At 38.9% G+C, this 27,063-nt stretch overlaps 1 protein-coding gene across 4 annotated transcripts in view; it reads left to right on the top strand.

Moving 5' to 3' along the window:
* Nucleotides 1–26,772, top strand: part of SHC4 (SHC adaptor protein 4) — a 128,886-nt gene extending 102,114 nt beyond the window's left edge. For all 4 annotated transcript variants that reach the window (XM_082387362.1, XM_082387363.1, XM_082387361.1 and 1 more), the window contains 3 exons: nt 1,842–2,021; nt 15,399–15,652; nt 24,378–26,772. In XM_082387362.1, the coding sequence (XP_082243488.1) occupies nt 1,842–2,021; nt 15,399–15,652; nt 24,378–24,533 (590 nt within the window). In that variant the 3' untranslated portion in view covers nt 24,534–26,772. The remainder of the gene's footprint in view (nt 1–1,841; nt 2,022–15,398; nt 15,653–24,377) is intronic.
* The last annotated feature ends 291 nt before the right edge of the window (nt 26,773–27,063 follow it).

The following is a 27,063-nucleotide window of genomic DNA, read 5'->3' as shown; positions in this document are numbered from 1 at the left end:
ATAAGCTCATAGTGTAGCTAAGAAGGAGCTTGTACTCAGTAAAAGAATGATCTTCAATCCTTGATTTTTTTTTGCAATGATCTTTTAGCCACTTGTCCATTTGTGAAAGTAAGTTTAGTTTAAACTGGATAACATATTTCATAAATCCACTTAACCAAGTCAGTGGAAACTGTCCTATGTTGCCAAAAGCAACAAAGGAACGAGGGGCCCTATTGCCCCTTCCTCTGTCAAATCCCACTCTTCCGTCAGAATATCCCATGTACCGATTATGACATGGGACAGCGTGATAGGAGGGAGTGGACCGAGAGGGGCGAAGGAGGGGCAGGTAGGAGGACCGTAGTCTTGACTGGGCTCCCCCTATTCGGTGTATTCTGAGGTTTCCATACTTGTGTTACAAGAATCACAGCACCATTCACTGTGATGTGAAATCCAGTGTGAAGTTGGTCCTTTGAAGGGGTTTAATTGACTGGAAGGACTGATGTTTTACGGTGAGACGATGAAATAACAATGTCACTGCTTTAGGTGCAGCCTCACGGGGATCTTGTATATGTATGGCCAAAACTATAAATGTACTTGTGTAAACAGAAAAACTAAAACATTCTGTCCTGGCATTCTCAGGACAGGACCAGTTGAATGCTCCAAAGTACTTCATGCCATCAGGTAGTGAAACAGGGTGCTGTTATCCATTCATGCGGTAACTATTTGTTGATGTGATAATGTGTGCCAGGCATATGCTAGAGGCAGGGGCTGCAGCTGTCAACAAGACAGGATCTGTGTCTTCGTAGAACATGCAGTCTAGATGCAGTACAGATATTAAGAAACATAATAACATAACAGAATTAGGTACTCGTGATATGGGCTTCAGAGGGAAGCAGAGAGACATAGTCTAGTCTGAGAAAGTCAGGGAAGGCTCTCTTGAGAAAGATGTTTAAAACTGACCTCACCTAAGGATGAGGGTGATGGAGAAGGGGAGGGAAGGGCATGTCGATCAGAGAAGATGGCCTTACGGTGGGGATTCTAATGCAAGAAGGCCGACGTGAGCAGGGGCAGAGACTGGGGAGGACAGGGTTGCAGTGGAAGCTGGGTGCCCGGGAGCAGGGCCTGGGGCTTGTTGAAGAGGTTGAGTTGTATCCCAAGAGCAGTGGGAAGCAGTGAAAGTGTTTTTAAACCTCTGAGAAGTAGGATCGGATTTTCAGTTGTACAAAGATCATTTTGGCCACATGTATGGAATAGAATGGAGGGGAGAAGGCAGAGTAAGGGGACAGAGGACGTAACCTGAGGGGTGAGTTCTTTCCATTAGATGACAGAATGAACATCAACAGCTGGTGCAGGGCTGTGCTTGGCGAAACAAAACTTTGGCAATAGAGGGGAGACAGACTTCCCACTCTTAAATCATTTAAAATTAAGTAATGAGTTTTTTGAAAAGCAGTTTCAACAACGAGTAGATATTCAAGTTCCACATGGCATGTGTGGTTTTCTTGGTTCCTGGGATGCAGCTCTGAGCGGTGTCGTGTACGGGTTTGTGCTGTTTGCTGGCCGGTCAGCTCCCTTCCTCCCCTGGCTGTTCCTCTTTCACATCTTCCTGGTTTGTCTGCTGTCTGCTGTTGAAGCGAGGGGTCAGCTGAGGGACGGGCAGGGAGGGGCAGGGAGGCCAAAAGAGGGTGCTTTCCCTCAAAGACTGGTGCTTATTTTGTTTTTACAGGTCAAATCTCAAAGTCAGTATTCAATCCTTGCATGGGACGGGCATGGCTTTTCCCTTCCTGTCAATTCTGGACTCAAATGTGATTTTATTTCTTGTTTACAAAGCAAAAACACCATACATTGATCTTTACTCACTACAGGTAATGCACACGAGAGAGGGATACAGTCCCAACGAGACACGTCATTGATGAAGCCCGCGTGCCGTGTGGATCTCTTCGACGACCCCTGCTACATCAACACGCAGACCCTTCAAAGCACGCTGGGCTCTGCCGGAAATCAAAGTCCAGCTCACCCACTGGGGAGCCCCTGGTACCGTGAAAGTAAGTGGCTGCTCATTGCCTGTGTTAGTTTCCTGTGCTGCTGTAACAAGTTACCACAAACGGGGTGTCTTAAAACAAGAGAAATGCATTCTCCCACAGTTATGGAGGCCAGAAGTCCTAAATCAAGATGGCAGCAGGGTTGGCTCCTTCTGGCGGCTCTGGAGGAGAACTGGTTTTGTGTTACTCTCCTAGCTTCTGGTGGCTGCCAGCAATTCTTGGTGTTCCTTAGCTTGTAGACACGTCACTCCAGTCTCTGCCCCTGTCTTCACATGGCCTTACCCCTGTGTCTCAAATCTCCCTCTCCTTTCTCTTATAGGACAACACCTTTCTCTTATAGGTAGGCCCACAATCCAGGAAGATCTCATCTCGTGATCCTTTACTTAATTACATTTGCGAAGACCCTTTTTCCAAATTATGTCACATTTGCAGGTACCAGGGATCAGGACTTGATCATATCTTTTGGGGGCCGCTGTTCAACTCACTATACTGTCTCTCATTTTAAAGAACGCTATTTCCTTGGCCTCATTTTTCAGAGAGTTAAAAGTATTCTTTCTTACCTCAATCCCTCACCACAGTTAATATAGGTTAGAACTTTGTGGCGATGTTATGGATTTCAAGGTTTTGGAACTTTGATTTTGAATAATCTTTTCAAACACTTTAAATTGACTCCCAACTTTTGCTTTCTGATGTGTGCTTTTGCTGAAGGAAGGGCTGTCAAAGCCAGGAGATAATTTTGAGTTTGTTTGTTTGCATGGGGAACAATGGCCACTGTTTCAACTCTGTTTAGTGATCGTGTTAATTTTATTCATTTCGAAACCCCTTAGTAAGTCATCTATGTAGCACTAAAATAAGGTGACTTCTTTCTTCAACTAGGTACTGTGAGTAAAATACAATAAGACAAACATCATTTTCCTGCCAGATTGCTTCCAGGCGTAAGTCCATAAACAGGAACATAAATAAATAAAAGCGAAACAAGCCAAAAGCCTACAATCAACTAAAAAATAAATTAAAAAATGCTTTTCATAAAGTACTGAAGCTTGTTGGGTTCAGAGGTTGGTGTCAAATTTGGCTCACTCCAAAGATAGAGAATCAGTCGCTGAGAAAGTCCTTTCACTAGCCCAGGAGGTCACTCTAGACTGCCAAGGGTGACTTTCCAGCTAGTGTGGCTGCAGTGACAATAAAGTTTGGAAGGGGATTTTGCTGAGGCTGAGCTTCACTTGACCACCTTAACTCTCTAGACTGAGACGAAGGTTTTCATTACCAGCCAGGTGGCAAGTAGGCCATCTTCTTGCAAGCTTTCCAAGATCACTCTTGGCAACCAAACAACCCAGTTGGGTTCTCTAGAAGCAGACTGTGAGTTGGAGCTGGGCATGCAGGGTCTTCATTGGGATCCGTACCAGGAAGGGAGGGGAAGAAAGCAGGCTTGGGCAGAGGGAGAGGTGGGGCAGCCATACCGGCCTGACAGAGCCTCAGCCAACCGTACAGAGCGCATGTGGGGGCCCGTCAGAGTTGCCCCACGTTGGGCCCAAGGGCAGGGCCTTTTAGCCCCACTTACCTCAGTCTTTGGATGTGGGCCATGAAGGAGGGCAAGCCATTGGGCAAGCAGCTCTCTGCAGCTGAGGCAGACCCTGAAGGGGTGGTCAGCTGGAGGCCAGCCCCACTAAAACACCTGGGGTACTTGGTCCTTCCTTGAAGTGGGATCTGGGTAGTGCATCTCCATGTCCACCACAGAGAGCATCCTGTGCCACGGATGATGGGATATGCAATGAATTCGGATTTCTGCAGTGAATTTAACTCTTTAATGTAGAGTAGCCTGTGTGGATAAGGTAATATATGTTAGAGGGACAGTGTTTTGAAAAAACGTTTCTGAACCCCAGGGGTTTTTTTTGTTTGTTTGTTTTTTGTTTTTTAGGATAAATAATTGTATTTATTCAAATATAGTTTTCTTTTTTTAATTTTTATTGGGGTATAGTTGATTTACAGTGTTGTGTTAGTTTCAGGTGTACAGCAAAGTGAATCTGTTATACATATACATATATCCACTCTTTTTAGATTCTTTTCCCGTATAGGCCATTGCAGAGAATTGAGTAGAGTTCCCTGTGCTATACAGTAGGTCTTTATTAGTTATCTATTTTATATATAGTGGTGTGTATGTGTCAATCCCAATCTTCCAATTTATCCCCCCCACCCCGCCCACCTTGGACCTCAGGTTTTGGAAATAACTTTATAAGAGCATACACTCAATAGCTTCCATTTCATGGACTTTTCAAAGCAACAATATTTTATTAGAAAATACATTTAGTGGGTGGCCCAAATTATGTAATCTGGGACATTCCTTGACTTACAACTCCAGTTCCTTTATAAGCAAATCTTCAATGTTAAAAATCGTTATGGAACTTCCCTGGTGGTGCAGTGGTTGAGAATCTGCCTGCCAATGCAGGGGACACAGGTTTGTGCCCTGGTCTGGGAAGATCCCACGTGCTGCGGAGCAACTAAGCCCGTGCACCACAACTATTGAGCCTGCGAGCCACAGCTACTGAAGCCCACACGCCTAGAGCCCATGCTCCGCAGCAAGAGAAGCCACCGCAATGAGAAGGCTGCGCACCACAATGAAGAGTGGCCCCCGGTCGCCGCAACTAGAGAAAGCCCGCGCACAGCAACAGAGACCCAATGCAGCCAAAAATAAATAAATAAAATAAATTTTTAAAAAATCGTTATAACTCAAGCAAAGAAACTTTGCCTCTTGTCATAGACAATTCAATAATATGAAAGGCAAAACTAATCCATAATAACATTCCTGTCATTAGTTGAAAGTAAATAAGGCTTGTTCTGTCTAAAACTGTAATGTCAAAATGTGTCTTCATTGATTCTAGCCTCTTTCTTTTTTCATCCTTTTTCCCTCTCCCTGCCTTGGTGGCAATATGTTTAATAATTTAGGCCTCTGGTTCTCTCTCACTCTTTATTTCCATTTTGGATTTAATGTACCATAGCCCTCCTGGACTTCTTGGTACCCCTTTGAGGTTAATTTCAGTGTATCATTGCTCCCTCCAAAAAAAATTAACTCCAACTCCAAAAGTATAAATAATGTTGATTTAAGAAAATCCAGTAAGATGGAGTAGGGCTAACTTTATACATAACGTTCTGCAGAATGTCTTAAATACACTTCTTAACGTTTCCCCCCTAATGTTTCCTCCTGTTTCTTTCCTTCCTCCTGCAAAAATCCTCTTCATCTTCTTTAGGCATACTTAGCCTCCCTTACCCAGATTAGTTACTAATTAGTTCAGTAAAACAAAACAAAAACAAATCCAGAGATATGAACCTAATATATCTCAAGTATGCCTTCAGGGCTCCTCAATTCATCCTGTCACACTGCCAACATAGGAAAAGCTCTAAAACAATCTTTAGTCTGATCAAACATGGCAGAAGGAAACCATTAGTACTGAAACTAATTTTTGTATTGATTTATTATCAGTTTCAGTCTTAGCTTTCATAACAAAGAAACCCCCCTAAATCCCATAGTATAAAAAGGACTGAAGTTTATTTATTTTACCTGATAGCCCAAAGATGGATGGTATAGGACTGGTGGGACAGCTTTGCCATTGTGACACTTGGCTTCCATCTCTGGTCTAAGAGCTTCAATTTGGTCTAAGGTCTTCTATCTTTAGTCTAAGAGCTTGAGCTCTCACCATCACATCTGTATTCAGCCAGTGGGAAGTAAGAAAGGCACGCGGAGTGCACACACGTTCCTTTAAAGGACATGACCCAGAAGTGGCAGACATCATTTGTTCTTACCTGCCATTGGCAGAACTTAGACATGGGGCCATACCTAGCTTCACGTTACTCTAGCTGGGTGGCCATGTGCCCAGCTAAAAATTAGGAATTCCATAATATAATGAAAGGGAGAATAGATATTGGCACACAATTAACTGTCCCTGCCACTGCATACCTTTCTGCCACTCAAATATGCATGAGCTCTTCTTTTCACTTAGAACATATTTGCCTTCTCCCAAAGGGAGACCTTGCAAATACCCCAAACAGTTACAGCATCCAGCCTAAAGTCTGTGACATCCGGGTGATATGAAGTCCTCTCAATCAAGATTGGATGGGGATCCTTACTATTTGCCAAGTTGTCTGCCCTCTTCCACACCCAAAATTAGTGGTCAAGAGGAATAAGATAGCCTCAATAAAAACCCACATTCACAAAAGGGAAGCAGGCAAAACACACAGTGGTCATTGGTCCATAGTGATTACCAAATCCTGCCAGGCAGTAATTGTGAAGACTCCCTGAGCTGGAAGTGGAGAAAGTGATTTGCTTGGCGTCTGGTTCAGTGTTATGGGAGGAATCTCCTTGTCCATTGTTATCTGGGTTGTTCCTGCTATTATCCTTCGTGTGTCCATCTAAAGTAGATGTTGGAGAAAGTGCCTTTCTTGGGGCTTCACCACTTGTACAGTTTATTTCCTGTTGATGTGGGTTTGAGAGATTGGAGTTTGCTTTAGAGGCCAAAAAGCCGTAGACAAGAAGGGATTGTCATTTCTTTGGCAATGTATCTTCCTTAAAAACTTAGTAGGAGGGCTCCCCTGGTGGTGCAGTGGTTGAGAATCTGCCTGCCAATGCAGGGGACATGGGTTCGAGCCCTGGTCTGGGAAGATCCCACATGCCGCGGAGCAACTGGGCCCGTGAGCCACAACTACTGAGCCTGCGCGTCTGGAGCCTGTGCTCCGCAACGAGAGAGGCCACGACAGTGAGAGGCCTGCGCACCGCAATGAAGAGTGGCCCCCACTCGCCGCAACTAGAGAAAGCCCTCGCACAGAAATGAAGACCCAACACAGCCAAAAATAAAAATAAATAAATAAATTTATTTAAAAAAAAAACAAAAAAAAAACTTAGTAGGATTTCACTCTGTCCATTTAGAGTCAGTTCTACATGAAATTTCCCATAATATTCCTTCACTGTCCTTTTATTGCATGAAGGATGCCTTCTCTCTTTCCTGTTATTTGTAATTTCTGTGGTTTTTTTTTCCTTGATCACTGTTCTTTGAGATTTATTAATTTAATTGCTCTTTCCAAAGGACCCAGGTTTTGTTTTAATTTTTTTCTATTTTTTTTGTTTTCTGTTTCACTGACTTCCATTTTTTAATCTTTATTATGTCTTCCTTCTACTCTCTTTGGATTAAATTTCCTCCTCTTTATCTAGCTTGTACTACATTTTCTTCTATTGCCTTTATAGTTTTATTTCCAAATAAAATATTTATTTCACTTGAACTTTATATTTTCTATGAGGTAGGGGGTCTAACTAATTTTCCAACCAACATGGACTAAACAATGTCCTCTTTCTCTAGTGCCACTCTCCATTTTACTGGATTCCTTCTACATATGTGAATCTGTTTCTGGGCCTTTATTCTGATTTTTATATTGGCCCACTTGCTTGTTGTATACCAGTATATTAATTACTATATATGAATTACTGTGGCTTTGTAATATATCTTAATAGACATGTAATTTTTCCTTTGTATTACAGATTAATTTTTTTTCTTAGTACCACCTCGATCTTTCACTTATGCTTAACATTTTATGGTAACATCTTATTTTACCAACTTTTTAGACACTTTATAGAGGTGAATGTATTTTTCCCCTCAGTAACGTGATAAATTTCTATTTTATAGTTTTCACACACCCAGTAATCCATACTGATAAATAATATACAGTTGATTCTCATAATTTGTGGGTTCCATATTTGAGAATTTGCTTGCTTGCTAAGATTTATTTGTAATCCCAGAATCAGTACTCATGGCACGTTTGTGGTCATTTGTGGATATGTGCAAAGCAACAAAAATTTTGTGTCACCCAATGTGCACATTCCCAGCTGAGGTCAAACAAGGCGACACTCTGCTTTCTTGTTTCAGCTCATACTGTAAACAAGTGAACTTTTGTGGTCTACTTAGTGCCACATTTCCCACATTTTTGTGCTATCTCTTGATGACCTTGCTGTTTAAAATGACCCCCAAGTATAGTGCTGAAGTGCTGTCTAGTGTTCCTAAGTGCAAGAAGGCTGTGATGTGCCTTACAGAGAAACTATGTGTATTAGATAAGCTGAGTTCAGGCATGAGTTACAGTGCTTTTGGCCATGAGTTTAGTGTTATTAAATCAACAATATATACTAAATAAGGTGTCTTTAAACCAAAACACACATAAAACAAGGTTATGTAATGATTGATTGATTGATGAAAATATTGTGACCTGAAGCTTGGTAGAACCTAACCCTGCATTTGTCCTAGGGGCAGTGGTTCAGTTTTCACTAATTCAGTGTTCTGGCAGTTTTATAAAATATAACTGCTTGCATAAAGAGACTGCTTATGGTCCTCCAGAATCAGAGATGGAGTCTTATAACACGTGGGGAGAAAAAGGTAGGCTTTTCTTCCCACAACAGAAAACCGAGGATTGTCCCCCAACCCTGACACTTTTCTCACAAAAGTATATCCCTCTTCTGATTTTACCTTTAGTTAGGTGGCTATCTTGACTCTTGTATACATTTTTTATTCTATAAACAGTGTTTTTAATTCAAAAGTAATACAAATACTCATAGAAGAAATCGAAATAATAAATAATGCTATTTTAAAATATGTACCTTCCCAAGGCTTAACACCATATACAGTTCCCTAAGATATTAAGAGTTCCGTCTGATTACTTCCAAAATGTTAATGCATGGTTAAATATTTAGCTATCTACTTATGTACCTCTGTCTGTCTACAGATAGATCTAATGATCAATCTATCTATCTAATCATTCTTCTTTAAAAATAAATGGAGTATCCCCTTCTGTACTTGTTCTTTTTCACTCTTCTGTTTTAGAGATTTGTCCAAAGTAGCACATAATATTTTGTAGTTTTCTTTTTTTCCAGTTTTATTGAGATAAAATTTGACATATAACATTGTTTTAGTTTAAGGTATGCAACATACTGACTTGATATATATATAGATTGCAAAACGATTACCACGCTAAGTTTAGTTAATATCCATCACCTCACATAGTTCCAGGTTTTTTTTCTTTGTGATGAGAACTTTTAAGATCTACTCTCTTAGCAACTTTCAAATATGCAATACAGAATTGTTAACTATAGTTGCCGTGTTGTACATTACATCCCTAGAACTTATTTATCTTATAACTAGAAGATTGTACCTTTTTAGCATTTCCCCCATCCCTCACTCTCTGTCTCTGGCAATCACCCATCTGTTTTCTGTTTCTATGAGTTCTGTTTTTTTGGATTCAACATATAAATGAGATCACACAGTGTCTATCTTTCTCTGTCTGACTTGCTTCATTTAGCATAATGCCTTCAAGGTCTATCCTTGTTGCAGTTGGCAGGACTTCCTTCTTTTTTATGGCTTAATCATATTCCACTGTGTATTTATATCATCTGTTCATCTGCCAGTAGATACTTAGATTGTTTCCATGTCTTGGCTATCAGAAATAATGCTGCAGTGCAGTGCACATGGGGATGTGGATATCTTTTCGAGATAGTGATTTCATTTCCTTCAGATATATACGCAGAAGTGGAATTGCTGGATCATATGGCAGTTTTTTAAAAAAATGTTTGAAGAGCCTTCATACTGTTTTCCATATGGCTGCACCAATTTACATTCTCACCAATAGTGCACAGGCGTTCTCTTTTCTCACCAACACTTAACCTCTTGTCTTTTTGATGATAGCCATTGTAACAGGTGTGAGGTGATACTTCATGTGGTTTGATTTGCATTTTCTGGATGATTAGTGATTTTGAGCATCTTTTCATATACCTGTTGGCCATTTGTGTGTCTTCTTTGGAAAGATGTCTATTCAGTTCCTCTGCCCATTTTTTAATTGGATTTTTTTTTTTTTTTTGCTATTGAGTTGTATGTGTTCTTTATATATTTTGGATATTAACCCCTTATCAGATAAATGATTTGCAAATATTTTTTCCCATTCTGTAGGTTGCCTTTTCCTTTTGTTGATGGTTTCCTTTGCTGTGCAAACTTTTGGTTTGATGTAGTCCCAACTTGCTTGTTTTTGCTTTCGTTGCCTTTGCTTTTGGTGTCAAATCCAAAAAACCATTGCCAAGACTGATGTCAAGGAGCTTACCCCTTGTTTTCTTCTAGGACTTTTATGATTTCAGGTCTTATGTTCAAGTCTTTAGTCCATTTTGAGTTGATTTTTGCGTATGGTGCAAGATAGGCATCCAGTTTCATTCTTTTACATGTGGCTGTCCAGTTTTCCCAGCACCATTTATTGAAGAGACTATCCTGTCCCCATTGTGTGTTCTTGGCTCCTTTGTTGTAAATTAATTGACCCTATATGTATGGATTTATTTCTTGGTTCTCTATTTTGTTATGTTGATCTCTGTGTCTGTTTTTATGCCAATACCATACTGCTTTGATTACTATAGCTTTGTAATATAGTTTGAAATCAGGACACACCATGCCTTCAGCTTTATCCATCTTTCTCAAGATTGCTTTGGCTATTTGAGATTTTTTGTGGTTCCATACAAATTTTAGGATTGTTTGTTCTTTTTCTGCGAAAAATGCCATTGAAATTTTGATAGGGATTGTATTGACTCTATAGATTGCTTTGGGTAGTATGGACATTTAAAAAATGTTAATTATTCTAATCCATGAACACAGAATTTCTTTCCATTTGTTTGTGTCTTCTTAGTTTCTTTCATCAGTGTCTTATAGTCTTCAGTGTATAGATCTTTCACTTCCTAGGTTAAGTTTATTCTTGAGTATATTTTTCTTTTTGAAGTTATCATAAATGGGATTGTTTTCCTAATTTCTCTGATAGTTTATTAGGGTATAGAAATGCAAGTAATTTTTGTGTATTAATTTTGTATCCTGCAACTTTACTGACTTTATTAGTTCTAACAGTTTCTCTTTTTTTTGGTGGAGTTTTAAGGTTTTCTATATATAATGTCACCTGCAAATAGGACAGTTTTACTTCTTCCTTTCTGATTTGGATGTCTTTTATTTATTTTTCTTGCCTAATTGCTCTGGCTAGGACTTCCAATACTATGTGGAATAAAAGTGGTGAGAATGGGCATCCTTGTCTTGTCCCTGATCTTTTATACCTGGAATAAATCCCACTTGATGCTTTTAGTGTATTGTTGAATTTGGTTTGTTAATATTTTGTTGAGGATACTGGCCTGGAATTTTCTGTTCTTGTGGTATCCTTGTTTGGTTTTGGTAGTAGTGTAATGCTGGGCTTGTAAAATGTGTTTGGAAATGTTCCCTCCCATTTTTTGGATGGGATTGAGAAGAATTGATATTAATTACTCTTTAAATGTTTGGTAGAATTCCCTAATGAAGCCATCTGGTCGTGGACCTTTTTTTTTTTGTTGGAAGGTTTTTGATTAGTTGCTCAATCTTCTTACTAGTAATTCATCTGCTGAGATTTTCTATTTCTTCATGATTCAGTCTTAGTAGGTTGTATGTTTTTAGGAATCTAAATATATCCATTTTTTTAAGTTATCCAATTTGTTGTCATAAAATTGTTCAGAGTAGTCTCTTATGATCCTTTGTATTTGTGTGGTATCATTGGTAATGTCTCCTTTTTCTTTTCTGATTTTATTTGTTTGAGTCCTCTCTCTTTGTTCTTGGTCAGTCTAGCTAACGGTTTGCTTATTTTGTTTATCTTTTAAAAAACCAGCTTAGTTTCTTTTGTATTGTATTTTTACTCTCTATTTCATTTATTCCTGCTCTGATCTTTGTTTTTTTCTTTCCTTCTATTAAATTTGGGCTTAGTTTGTTTTTCATTTTATAGTTCCTTGAGGTGTAAAGTTAGGTTGTTTATTTGCAATCTTTCATTTTTCTTATGGAGGTGTTAATTGCTAAAAACTTGACTCTTAGAACTGTCTTTGCTGCATCCCATAAGTTTTGGTGCATAGTTTTCATTTGTCTCAAAATATTTGAATTTTCAATTAAATTATTTGCCTCAAGTTATATTCTGACTTCTCTTTTGATTTCTTCTTTGACCCATTGGTTGTTCAGTAGCATGTTTTTTAATCTCCATGTATTTGTGAATTTTCCAATTTTCTTCTTGTAATTGACTTCTAGTTTCATATCACTTTGGTTGGAAAAGATGCTTGATATGATTTCCATATCCTTAAATTTATTAAGACTTGTTTTGTGGCCTAACATATGATCTATCCTGGAGAGTGTCCCATGTGTGCTTGAGAAGAATGTGTATTCTTTTGCTTTTGGATAGAATGTTCTATAAATGTCTGTTAAGTCAATCTGCTCTAATGTGTAATTTAAGTCCAGTGTTCCTTATGATTTTCTGTGTGAATGATCTATCTATTTTTGAAAGTGAGGTATTAAAGTCCCATACTCTAATTGTATTGCTGTTGATTTCTCCCTTCAGGTCTGTTAATATTTGCTTTGTATATTTAGGTCCTCCTATGTTGGATGCATAAACCTTTGTTATTTTCAATTGTTTTATAGTATTCTATTGTATGAGTGAATCAAAATTTGTATAACCAGTCGCTTATTGATGGACATCTAATTTTTCCCTGTCATTTGCTAGTATAATGATCAATACTGTCAAAAAAAATCCATTTACATGTGCTTTAAAAAAAATTGAATGCATCAGTATGCTGTCTTCATAGTTCACGTTGGTTTCTTTAAATGTCTCGTTCTTTCTTTCTCATTGGAATTACTTGCAATTGTTTAATTCAGATTTTAGATGTTAGATTTTTTTTCTCTTCCTTAAACCATATTCCCCCGTTTCAAAGGTTTTACTCACCAGATACATATGGGTGTGGATATTCATATATATCTTATGTTTTCCCGAATTCCTGGTTGTGACAGTATGTCTTTAGTTGCTAATGGGAACTCCAAGATGACATGACTATTTTCTTCCATGATTCCTGTCACTTTTTTCTTTTTTGATCTCAATTCAATCCAGAGTGATTTAAGCAACCTTCCTTGTTGCTTCCTTAACTGTCAGTACTTCTGAGAAAATATAATTATATCAAGTTAATAATTCATTAAATAGTATATGGAAATTATATATAAATAACTATATTTAAATTATGATTATATTTTTCAAAGTCAACTTTATGTAGGAAAAGGAGTCAATACTAGACAGTGCACCACAGTGTTAAAGAGTGGTTGTATTTGGTGACAGGATGAAAAGTGATTTTCTTTGTTTTTCTGTGTTTACCAGATTTAAAAAAAAATGTGTAACTTTTAAACTTAAAGCAAAAGTTTAAAAAATATGTTAGATATTCTGCTTTTAGAAAAATTATATTTTCAGCAAATGTTTGGATGATTGAAAATCTCCCAGCTTTTAGAAAAGTTATATTTTCAGCAAATGTTTGGATGATTGAAATTGTGCTAATTTGGGAAACTATGTTAGGAAAATAATGTCCATATCCTCAGGCTGGCCCATGATCTATTGCCTCTTTTCAAGATGATATAATGTCTGTTTTTCTTTTGTTTTGTCCTTGTCCAAGAGTGCTCCACAATCTCAGAATAAACCAAAAGCCATCATGCACTAAGATGTGTGCACCTACACCCACATGCATGCATCTCCCTCACACTCACACAAACACTTTCTCTCTCACGTACACAAACACACACACAACTACTCATCAGAAGTTCTCTATTATGCCTGAAAGCAGGCAGCACTAAGGCCAACTACAAATATTATTCATCAAATCTGGACACATTTCTTCAGGCTTTTTCTGGTAACCGTAGATAGAACCTGATTGTTTGTAGAGGAGAATATGTTTATCCATTAGATACAGACTGAAGATATTTTCAAAAAGTTATATTCATGAATGCTGCATCAAAATTGTGATATGCAGAGAGAAGTTCTTAAATAGTGACAAAACTATAACATATTAATAGGAGACTGGATTATGTCTACAGGGCACTTGTCTTGTGTAAGTTATAAAACTTAAAGTCAAGAGGATTTCTCATTTGTGAGACCCTTGTGTAAGGACATGTAAACATTCCTTTGCATTTATAAAGAGAAAGCTGGTTTCTATGCAAAAGATCCTTTGAATTTAAAAAGACAAAGTCTGATTTCTATGGTTATTTTCCTAGTAAATTTGCCATATTAAACATACAACTTTTGGGAATTCCCTGGTGGTCCAGTGGTTAGGACTCTGTGTTTCCACTGCAGGGGGCACAGGTTCAGTCCCTCACTGGGGAACTAAGGTCACGCATGCTGTGCAGCACAGCCAAAATAAATAAATAAATAAGCAAACATACAAGTTTTATCTGGATTCAGACCTAAGAATTTTGTGTTATTACTTCTGGAGATGCTGTATATCATCCTGATAGCCTTGCTGTCTATTTAGGGACCTTTGTGGGTTATACAGAAGTAGAGTGGCTAGACCAGTTTTGAAAATTAAAAGATTTTCTCATCCAAGCCAAGTTTTAGAGTGTGGTGATTAAGAACCTGGGCTCTGATGATAGATCTCATTTCAAATCCCAGATCTACAGCATATTAGCAGTGTGACTTTGGGTAAGTCATTTAACCTTTTTAAAGATCCATTTCCTTCCCATCTAATTTTGAGAGCCAAACAGGATAATACATGTAAATCATTGAGCAGTGCCTATCATACTCAATAAATGTGAGCTACATAATAATTGTTATTACTATGAGTACCAATAATACTATAAAGGGCTACGTGGATGTACCTTCTCATCCCCAGTGCTCTCAACTCTGGATAACATTTATTCTGTAGAGCCATGGGGACTTGCCTCAGGCCATGCCTCCCTGATGATTAGCTTCTTCTACTTGATCAATTCTGCTTTGTCCAGGCAGGGGAATTACACAAACAACAAAGTGGTCGTTTACTAGGAATGCTGTAAGCTTCAGCACAGCTTTAAAGTTGATGGACAGAAGCATCTCTGAAGCACATTAGTAATTTGTTTTAAAAGAAAAAGCTAAATATTAAAAAGTGGGCATAGCCCAAAGTTACTGTAGGCATTTTCAAAGCATTTGAGAATGTTTTAGAAGTTATCTATAGTCCAGGTACAGCATAAACCTCTTTCTCTTTAACATACAGCCCATGGAACATAAAGAGACCCTCTCTGCACTTATGAAAGCAGTTCTTATGGGTCAGTTCCATTTCTCATTTGAAAGGAAAACTCCTGCACCTGGGCAAGCCTTTCCTGGTAACAGAAGCCAAAGGCAATGTTTGGATCTATCATTAAATTAGAGACTGTTGGAAGTTCTAGAAACAAAAACCCCATTTGTTCCAGAAATAGCACTATTTAAAGAGTGCCTGGCATACAGTAGGTCCTCAAATTATATTTGGTGAGTGAATGAATGAATGAACGAAAGGATGGATGAGGAGGTAACTTGGTGGTGTCTCTCTTTGTATTTTGACTTCAGAGGCACCAGAAACTGTTCAGCCAGGTGCCACAGCCCAGCCTGCCAGCTCACATTCTTTGCCACACATTAAGCAGCAGCTGCGGAATGAAGACTGCTACCACGGCAAGCTGAGCAGGAAAGCAGCAGAGAGCCTCTTGGTAAAGGATGGGGACTTTTTGGTTCGAGAGAGTGCAACATCTCCTGGCCAATATGTGCTGAGTGGGCTACAGGGAGGCCAGGCAAAACATCTTCTCCTGGTGGATCCCGAAGGCAAGGTATTATTGACCCCCATTAGAGTTTCACAGGATCTTGTGATTCAGGTTACTCTGAATGATAGGTCTAAAGCCTGATACTGAAGAGTGTTTAAGGTTAAGGGTTTACTTTTTCTTGAACCCTCCAGCTAGAGCAGGAAGTGGTAAATAGAGGCTAATGGAGGGGTTTGAGTGGGAGCCACCCTAGAGGATCACGTAGAGGACAGCCTCTTTCTGCCCTTCTCAGTGCAATTCAGTGAGTTAAATGAATACCTCCTACATGGAAGTACAGGGATTCGTAGTTAACTATTGATCAGTATCACATACAGAGTCCTTGCTCTCAGGGTGCTTATAATTTCATAAGACAGATGCTTAAATAATTAAGGATGAATAACATAAGAATGGTTCAACCAAAGCATTATGGTGTTTCTCAGGATAGAAGGGGGTGCTCCGGTTGAGGCAAACTGAAAAGGCTTCTTGCAGGGTCTGACGTGTAAGAGGAACCTTGAAAGAGGGCAAAAATTTTAAAGGGAGACATTTGGAGCATCACATTTGGAGAATCACAGGAGCAAACAGAGCAGTAAAATGGTATTAAATCAAATAAAAGAGGTATGGCTAGAGCAGAGGATACCTGTAGACAGAGATGATCCTGGACAAAAAACAATTATCAAAATAGTAATAGTAAGTTCTTCTCTATAAATAATTACTTTAAATGTAAATGGATTAAACTTCCCAAACAAAAGATGCAGAATAACTGGATGGAGAGCTAAATGGACAAGATCCAACTATATGTATGTTATTTATAGGAGGCTCACTTTAGATTTAAGGACACACATAGGCTGAAAGTGAAAGGATGGAAAAAGATATTACATGCAAATAATAACCAAAAGAGAGCAGAGGTGGTCATTCTTTTATGACGCAAAATATTTATAAGAATATATATGATAGAATGTATCAAAAAGTAACATGGCAAAAAGGTTGCTTGCAAATTTGGATTGGGTGACAGTGTTTACCATTTTCCTAACTGGGAATGACAGTTGCTTTAAAAAGGTAATGGGGGGGGGACCTTAAAGATGGCAGAGGAGTAAGACGTGGATTTCACCTTCCTTCCCACAAATACATCAAAAATACGTCTACATGTGGAACAACTCCTACAGAACACCTACTGAATGCTGGCAGAAGACCTCAGACTTCCCAAAAGCAAGAAACTCCCCATGTACCTGGGTAGGGCAAAAGAAAAAAGAAAAATCAGAGACAAAAGAATAGGGACAGGACCTGCACCTCTGGGAGGGAGCTGTGAAGGAGGAAAAGTTTCCACACACTAGGAAGCCCCTTCACTGGAGGAGACGGGGGGGTGGGTCGGGGGGAAGCTTCGGAGCCATGGAGGAGAGCACAGCAACAGGGGTGTAGAGGGCAAAGTGGAGAGATTCCTGCACAGAGGATCCGTGCTGACCAGCACTCACCAGCCTGAGAGGCTTGTCTGCTCACCCGCTGGGGCAGGCGGGGGCTGGGAGCTGAGGCTCGGGCTTCGGAGGTCAGATCCCAGGGAGAGGACTGGGGTTGGCTGAGTGAACACAACCTGAAGGAGGCTAGTGTGCCACAGCTAGCCAGGAGGGAGTCCAGGAAAAAGTCTGGAACGCCTAAGAGGCAAGAGACCATTGTTTTGGGGTTCGCGACGAGAGGGGATTCAGAGCACCGCCTAAACGAGCTCTGGAGATGGGCAGGAGACACGGCTATCAGCATGGACACCAGAGACGGCTGTGAAATGCTAAGGCTGCTGCTGCAGCCACCAAGAAGCCTGTGTGCGAGCACAGGTCACTATCCACACCTCCCCTCCTGGGAGCCTCTGCAGCCTGCCACTACCAGGGTCCCATGATCCATGGACAACTTTCCCAGGAGAACACATGGTGTGCCTCAGGCTTTTGCAACGTCATGCTGGCCTCTGCCGCTGCAGGCTTGCCCCGCATTCCGTACCCCTTCCTCCACCCGGCCTGAGTGAGCCAGAGGCCCCTAATTAGCCACTCCTTTAACTGCCTTCTGTCTGGGTGAAGAGCAGAAACCAGAGGGCGACCTACATGAAGAGGCCGGGACAAATCCACAGCTGAGCCCAGGAGCTGTGCGAACAAAGAAGAGAAAGGGAAATCTCCCAGCAGCCTCAGGAGCAGCAGATTAAATCTCCACAATCAGCTTCATGTACCCTGCATCTGTGGAATACCTGAATAGACAATGAATCATCCCAAAATAGAGGCGGTGGACTTTGGGAGCAACTGTAGACTTGGGGTTTGCTTTCTGCACCTAATTTGTTTCTGGTTTTATGTTTATCTTAGTTTGGTATTTAGAGCTTATTATCATTGGTAGATTTGTTTATTGATTTGGTGGTTCTCTTCCTTTTTAAAAAAAAAAAAATATATATATATTTTTTCCTTATTCTCTTTTTGTGAGTGTGAATGTTTATTCTTCTTTGTGTGATTTTGTCCGTATAGGTTTGCTTTTACCATTTCTCCTAGGATTCTGTCTGTCCATTTTTTTTTTTTAGTGTAGTTTTTAGCACTTGTTATCATTGGTGGATTTGTTTATTAGTTTGGTTGCTCTCTTCTTTCTTTTTTTAAAATTTATATTTATTTTTTTAATTACTTTTTAGTATTTTTATTTTAATAATATTTATTTTTTATTTTAAAAATTTTATTTATTTTTTTCTTTTCTTTCTGTTTTCTCTTTTCTTCTCAGCCTTGTGGCTGACAGGGTCTTGGTGCTCTGGCCAGGTATCAAGCCTGAGCCTCTGAGGTGGGGGAGCCAAGTTCAGGACATTGGTCCACCAGAGACCTCCTGGCCCCACGTAATATCAATCGGCGAGAGCTCTCCCAGAGCTCTCCGTCTCAAAGCTGAGACCCAGCTCCACTGAACGACCAGCAAGCTCCAGTGCTGGACACCACATGCCAAACAACTAGCAAGACAGGAACACAACTCCACCCATTAGCAGAGAGACTGCCTAAAATCATACTACATTCACAGACACCCCAAAACACACCACCGGACGCGGTCCTGCCCACCAGAAAGACAAGATCCAGCCTCATCCACCAGAACACAGGCACCAGTACCCTCCACCAGGAAGCCTACACAACCCACTGAACCAGCCTTACCTACTGGGGGCAGACACCAAAAACGGGAACTACGACCCTGCAGCCTGCAAAAAGGAGACCCCAAACACAGTAACTTAAGCAAAATGAGAAGACAGAGAAATGCACAGCAGATGAAGGAGCAAGGTAAAAACCCACCAGACCAAACAAGTGAAGAGGAAATAGGCAACCTACCTGAAAAAGAATTCAGAGTAATGATAGTAAAAGTAAAGATGATCCAAAATCTTGGAAATAGAATGGAGAAACTATAAGAAAGGTTAAACAAGGACTTAGAAGAACTAAAGAGCAAACAAACAATGATGAACAACACAATAAATGAAATTAACGATTCTCTAGAAGGAATCAATAGCAGAATAACTGAGGCAGATGAACAGATAAATGACCTGGAAGACAAAATAGTGCAAATAACTACCACAGAGCAGAATAAAGAAAAAAGAATGAAACGAATTGAGAACAGTCTCAGAGATCTCTGGGACAACATTAAATGCACCAACATTTGAATTATAGGGGTCCTAGAAGAAGAGAAAAAGAAAGGGACTAAGAAAATATTTGAAGAGATTATAGTTGAAAACTTCCCTAATATGGGAAAGGAAATAGTCAATCAAGTCCAGGAAGCACAGAGAGTCCCATACAGGATAAATCCAAGGAGAAACACACCAAGACACATATTAATCAAACTATCAAAAATTAAATACAAAGAAAAAATATTAAAAGCAGCAAGGGAAAAACAACAAATAACATACAAGGGAATCCCCATAAGGTTAACAGCTGATCTTTCAGCAGAAACTCTGCAAGCCAGAAGGGAGTGGCAGGACATGTTTAAAGTGATGAAAGGGAAAAATCTACAACCAAGATTACTCTACCCAGCAAGGATCTCATTCAGATTCAATGGAGAAATTAAAACCTTTACAGACAAGCAAAAGCTAAGAGAGTTCAGCACCACCAAACCAGCTTTACAACAGATGCTAAAGGAACTTCTCTAGGCAGGAAACACAAGAGAAGGAAAAGACCTACAATAACGAACCCAAAACAATTAAGAAAATGGTAATAGGAACATACATATTGATAATTACCTTAAATGTAAATGAATTAAATGCTCCAACCAAAAGACATAGACTGGCTGAATGGATACAAAAACAATACCTCTATATTTGCTGTCTACAAGAGACCCACTTCAGACCTAGGGACACATACAGACTGAAAGTGAGGGTATGGAAAAAGATATTCCATGCAAATGGAAATCATAAGAAAGCTGGAGTAGCATTTCTCCTATCAAACAAAATAGACTTTAAAATAAAGACTATTACAAGAGACAAAGAAGGACACTACATAATGATCAAGGGATCAATCCAAGATAAAGATATAACAATTGTAAATATTTATGCACCCAACATAGGAGCACCTCAATACATAAGGCAAATGCTAACAGCCATAAAAGGGGAAATTGACAGTAACACAGTCATAGTAGGGGACTTTAACACCCCACTTTCACCAATGGGCAGTTCATCCAAAATGAAAATAAATAAGGAAACACAAGTTTTAAATGATATATTAAACAAGATGGACTTAATTGATATTTATAGGTCATTCCATCCAAAAACAACAGAATACGCATTCTTCTCAAGTGCTCATGGAACATTCTCCAGGATAGATCATATCTTGGATCACAAATCAAGCCTTGGTAAATTTAAGAAAATTGAAACCATATCAGGTATCTTCTACGACCACAACGCTATGAGACTAGATATCAATTACAGGAAAAAAATCTGTAAAAAATGCAAACACATGGAGGCTAAACAATACGCTACTAAATAACCAAGAGATCACTGAAGAAATCAAAGAGGAAATCAAAAAATACCTAGAAACAAATGACAGTGAAAACGCAATGACCCAAAACCTATGGGATGCAGCAAAAGCAGTTCTAAGAGGGAAGTTTATAGCAATACAACCTACCTCAAGGAAAAAGAAACATCTCAAGTAAACAACCTAATCTAACACCTAAAGTAATTAGAGAAAGAAGAACAAAAAAAACCCCAAAGTTAGCAGAAGAAAAATCATAAAGATCAGATCAGAAATAAATGAAAAGGAAATGAAGGAAATGATAGCAAAGATCAGTAAAACTAAAAGCTGGTTCTTTGAGAAGATAAGCAAAATGGACAAACCATTAGCCAGACTCATCACGAAAAAAAGGAAGAACACTCAAATCAATAGAATTAGAAATGAAAAAGGAGAAGTAACAACTGACACTGGAGAAATACAAAGCATCATGAGAGATTACTACAAGCAACTCTATGCCAATAAAATGGACAACCTGGAAGAAATGGACAAATTCTTAGAAAAGCACAACTTTCTGAGACTGAACCAGGAAGAAATAGAAAATATAAACAGACCAATCAGAAGCACTGAAATTGAGACTGTGATTAAAAACCTTCCAACAAACAAAAGCCCAGGACCAGATGGCTTCACAGGTGAATTCTATCAAACATTTAGAGAAGAGCTAACACCTATCCTTCTCAAACTCTTCCAAAATATTGCAGAGGGAGGAACACTCCCAAACTCATTCTACGAGGCCACCATCACCCTGATACCAAAACCAGACAAAGATGTCACAGAAGAAGAAAACTACAGACCAATATCACTGATGAACATAGATGTAAAAATCCTCAACAAAATACTATCAAACAGAATCCAACAGCACATTAAAAGGATCATACACCATGATCAAGTGGGGTTTATCCCAGGAATGCAAGGACTCTTCAATATGCACAAATCAGTCAATGTGATAAACCATATTAACAAATTGAAGGATAAAAACCATATGATCATCTCAATAGATGCAGCAAAAGCTTTTGACAAAATTCAACCCCCATTTATGATACAAACCTTCCAGAGGGTAGGCATAGGGGGAACTTATCTCAACATAATAAAGGCATATGTGACAAACCGACACCCAACATCATTCTCAATGGTGAAAAACTGAAACCATTTCCTCTAAGATCAGGAACAAGACAAGGTTGCCCACTCTCACCACTATTATTCAACAGAGTTTTGGAAGTTTTAGCCACAGCAATCAGAGAAGAAAAAGAAATAAAAGGAATCCAAATCAGAAAAAGAAGAAGTAAAACTGTCACTGTTTGCAGATGACATGATACTATACATAGAGAATCCTAAAGATGCTACCAGAAAACCACTAGACCTAATCAATGAATTAGGTAGAGTAGCAGGATACAAAATTAATGCACAGAAATCTCTTGCATCCCTATACACTAATGATGAAAAATTTGGAAGAGAAATTAAGGAAACACTCCCATTTACCATTGCAACAAAAAGAGTAAAATACCTAGGAATAAACCTACCGAAGGAGACAAAATACCTGTATGCAGAAAAGTATAAGACACTGATGAAAGAAATTAAAGATGATAGAAACAGATGGAGAGGTATACCATGTTTTTGGATTGGAAGAATCAACATTGTGAAAATGACTATACTAGTGAAAGCAATCTACGGATTCACAGAAATCTCTGTCAAACTACCAATGGCATTTTTCACAGAACTAGAACAAAAAATTTCACAATTTGTATGGAAACACAAAAGACCCCGAATAGCCAAAGCAATCTTGAGAAAGAAAAACGGAGCCTGAGGAATCAGGTTCCTTGACTTCAGACTATACTACAAAGTTACAGTAATCAAGACAGTATGGTACTGGCACAAAAACAGAAATATAGATCAATGGAAGAGGATAGAAAGCCCAGAGGTAAACCCACGCACATATGGTCACCTTATCTTTGATAAAGGAGGCAAGAATATACAGTGGAGAAAAGACAGCCTCTTCAATAAGTGGTGCTGGGAAAACTGGACAGCTACATGTAAAAGAATGAAATTAGAACACTCCCTAACACCAAACACAAAAATAAACTCAAAATGTATTAAAGTCCTAAATGTAAGGCCAGACACTATAAAACTCTTAGAGGAACACATAGGCAGAGCACTCTGTGACATAAATCACAGCAAGATCGTCTCTGACTCACCTCCTAGAGAAATGGAAATAAAAACAAAAATAAACAAATGGGACCTAATGAAACTTAAAAGCTTTTGCACAGCAAAGGAAACCATAAACAAGACGGAAAGACAACCCTCAGAATGGGAGAAAATATTTGCAAATGAAGCAATTGACAAAGGATAATCTCCAAAATATACAAGCAGCTCATGCAGCTCAATATCAAAAAAAACAAACAACCCAATCCAAAAATGGGCAGAAGACCTAAATAGACATTCTCCAAAGAAGATATACAGATTGCCAACAAACACATGTAAGGATGTTCAACATCACTAATCATTAGAGAAATGCAAATCAAAACTACAATGAGGTATCACCTCACACTGGTCAGAATGGCCATCATCAAAAAATCTACAAACAATAAATGCTGGAGATGGTGTGGAGAAAAGGGAACCCTCTTGCACTATTGGTGGGAATGTAAATTGATACAGCCACTATGGAGAACAGTATGGAGGCCTTAAAAACCTAAAAATAGAACTACCATACGACCCAGCAATTCTACTACTGGGCATATACCCTGAGAAAACCATAGTTCAAAAAGAGTCATGTACCACAATATTCATTGGAGCTCTATTTACAATAGCCAGGACATGGAAGCAATCTAAGTGTCCATCGACAGATGAATGGATAAGAGAAAGAAGATGTGACATATATACAATGGAATATTACTGAACCATAAAAAGAAACGAAATTGAGTTATTTGTAGTGAGGTAGATGGACCTAGAGACTGTCATACAGAGTGAAGTAAGTCAGAAAGAGAAAAACAAATACCATATGATAGCACATATATATGGAATCTAAAAAAAAAAAAAAATGTTTCCAAAGAACCTTGGACAGGAATAAAGATGCAGACATAGAGAATGGACTTGAGGACATGGGGAGGGGGAAGGGTAAGCTGGGATGAAGTGAGAGAGTGGCATGGACATATATACACTACCAAATGTAAAATAGCTATTGGGAAGCAGGTGCATAGCACGGGGAGATCAGCTCGGTGCTTTGTGTCCACCTAGAGGGGTGGGATAGGGAGGGTGGCAGGGAGATGCAAGAGGAGGGGATATTGGGATATATGTGTATATATAGCTGATTCACTTTGTTATAAAGCAGAAACTAACACCATTGTAAAACAATTATACTCCAATAAAAGGTAATTGGGGGGACTTTCCTGGTGGTCCAGTGGTTAAGACTTTGCCTTCCAATGCAGGCGGGTGTGGGTTCGATCCCTGGTCAGAGAGCTCAGATTCCACATGCCTCGGGGCCAAAAAAAAAAAAAACCAGAAATATAAAACAGAAGCAATATTGTAACAAATTAAATAAAGACTTTAAAAATGGTCCGCATCAAACAAAAAAAATCTTAAAAAAAATAAATTAAAAAAAAAGGTAATTGGGAATGAGAAAATTGTTTACTAAGGGATCCAGAATTGAAAAGTACCTTTACTTTTCTTTATTCAGCAGTTACCTCATTCAAGGATATGTCTGTTTTTACCCTATGATCGTTTATGCCTTTCAGGAGAACCATTATCATTTAACCTAAATACATTTGTATTTCCTTTTCAAGGTGAGGACCAAGGATCATGTATTTGATAATGTTGGCCACCTTATCAGATACCACATGGATAATAGTTTGCCAATCATCTCTTCTGGAAGCGAAGTAAGCCTTAAACAACCAGTGAGAAAAGATAATAATCCAGTATTTTTGCATTCCAACAAATGACAGTATGGAAGTGCCATCACACTGATACTTCAGGAAAGTCCATTTTGTATTAGGACACAAAGATAATTCACACTTGGTTTCTAGATAAATTAGAGCACAAACTGTGAAGTGTATCTTTCTGAGACCATCATGGACTAGGTCCTTTATAAAACAAAGAACTAACAAAAATTGATCTTCAGAAAGTGAAAATCAGAAAAGGGGAAGAGGATGGGTCCCTTTGAAAAGAAAGTATACATATGCACGGATGTCACTTTTTAAGGCCATATTGCATTGATAACAAGCTAAAAAAAGCACAATTAAAATTTCACGTGCTGAAGACAACTTGAATGAACTGCTGGGGCAGTGGTATGTGCCTTTCAACTTGATAATTTGGGGACATTTTCATATTGGGGAGATTAGTTCTAAATGTCTTCATATTCTATAACTATAGAACCATTTGCCAAAAAAGTTTTTCCTTGTTATAAAAATAAGAAGCCATTTGCTTAATAGTTATTGACTTTATTACATTTTCTGTTTGGCAACACTTTCACCTCAGTGTTAAAATAAATTTGACATTGAATTTGGACTCTGTCTATACCAGTGGAATCAAATCAAGGGCCGCTGAAAGCAATGGTCAGTTTCATTGGCCTGTCCCATTTGCTGTTTAAAGGGTTGGAGCCCAGATTCTTTGGCCTAGTATTTCTCAGTCTTTGCTATTTGGACTGTTTGTATGCAACATATGACAAACTAAAGAAGCCAAATCTATGTCATTTCTGATTTCATCGTATTTCTCCCTCCTTCCCTCTCCCCCTCATCCTTCCTCCCCAAAAAAGAGCTCATGAGTGCATGGATTTAAAAGATGGCAAACAAACCAGTGTTCTTCATGTTCAATCTCCAAATTGGTTCCATTCTTATTTAAAGCACCGAATTTATTTTAAAGTATGGGGAAATATCCCCTTGATTGGTGGTGACTCATAGGCCCTCATCTACATGTATCCTTAGCACCTTTTCTAGATATGACCAGACAAAATGTACCAGGGAGAAAACACTGAATGAAACAATTGGAAAGGTTTGACACATGCAGGCACACTTGGTAAACCAATGATGTAATGAAGCGTTGTGTAGGGAAAAGCGCTGGACTGGGTCTCAGTGTGACCTTGAGCAACTTGCTGGACCTGCCTGGACTCCAGTTTCCTTGTCTATAAAATGAGGGAGCTGGGCTAGGTGAATTCATAGGTCCATTTCAGCCCTAACATAATTTATAAAAGGCAAATTTTTCATTTATTAGGGGTCAGTGTTGATAACCAGTCTGTATAATTAAGCTGGAAACTGCAGCTTTTTCCTTTAGTCTGTGTCTGTACTCATTGAGATCATCATTCAGATAGCAGAGATCTGGAGCCTTTCAGTCAAAAACATTGAAACTTCGGAAAAACATAAGTGATGGTAGTAGAAGTAGATTTGGTTATTTTGAGTGGCAGAAAACAGCTTCAGTCTCAGCCCTCTACCTGCCTTTGCATACAGAGATATGGCCATTATTTTAGAGTTTTTTTTGTTTTGTTTTTGTTTTTTTATCTTGAGTTATCTGGACAATTGCCTTAATTCCACTTCACTTTGGATGTGTAGATACAACTTAATCTTTGTAATTGTGAAATGTTTGCTAAGTTTTAAGTAAAATATCAGAAACTTCTTTTGCATAGAAATCATCAGAAACCAAGCACACTGAACTCTTAATATTTTTATGTGAAGGTTTATGCTTTTATTTTACTTTTACTGCCATTGGCTTCTTAGATAGGTTTGTTTCCTTTTATACAACTAGGAAGCAATGTATTTTTCCTCAATTTTGCGTACACCGTAGTTCTTGATTATTTGTCCTCGTAAAGGGGATGAGCATGGGTATAAATCAGCGAAGTTTATGGGTGATCTAATTATCTTAACAGAGGCAGAGCAGGGCTGTGGTCTCATTCTGGTTGAGCAGAGTGATAACTGGGTGGCCAGAAGAAGTTCTTGATAGAAGCTGATGCAAAGAGTATAGCTGACACATAGATGGTCAGTGTTGACTGTAACGGTGTGGTAGTTGGACGAGCAAACGCCACACTTGCAACAACGGGCACAGTTAAAGGGAAACAACAAAAGAAGTGTTTGCCTGCATGCTCTTTTAATGTCACATCCTTATCTTCGTCTGTCTTAAGGTGGAAATCCATTTGCGTATAAATACCTGTAAACAACTTTAAAAAAATAATAAATGATTATTGCTTTGTGACGACTGACAGTATATGTCTGATGTTTGGGATTTGGAAAATGTGTCGTTTGTAGGATGCATCAGGGTCCTGACAGGAAACAGATGGCTCACTTAAATTGGGTGACTAGAGGAGAGTTTGATAAAGGGACTATTGACAAAGGTGTGGGCAAAGTATGGGGAAGCCACAAGGGAGGATGCAGTGCTCTTCAGCCAGTGAAGGAGTAGGGGAGGGAGCAGTAACAGAATCTGGAGAGAGAGCTGTGTGAAAGGGCTGCCTTTTAGGAGCTGTGGCCTACAGAGGAGGCACTTAAC

The sequence above is a fragment of the Balaenoptera borealis genome (assembly GCF_965194805.1).
Source record: "Balaenoptera borealis genome assembly, chromosome: 3".
NCBI lineage: Eukaryota > Metazoa > Chordata > Mammalia > Artiodactyla > Balaenopteridae > Balaenoptera > Balaenoptera borealis.
Note: the sequence above shows the minus strand (reverse complement) of the source record. Positions and strands in the feature narration are given on the sequence as shown.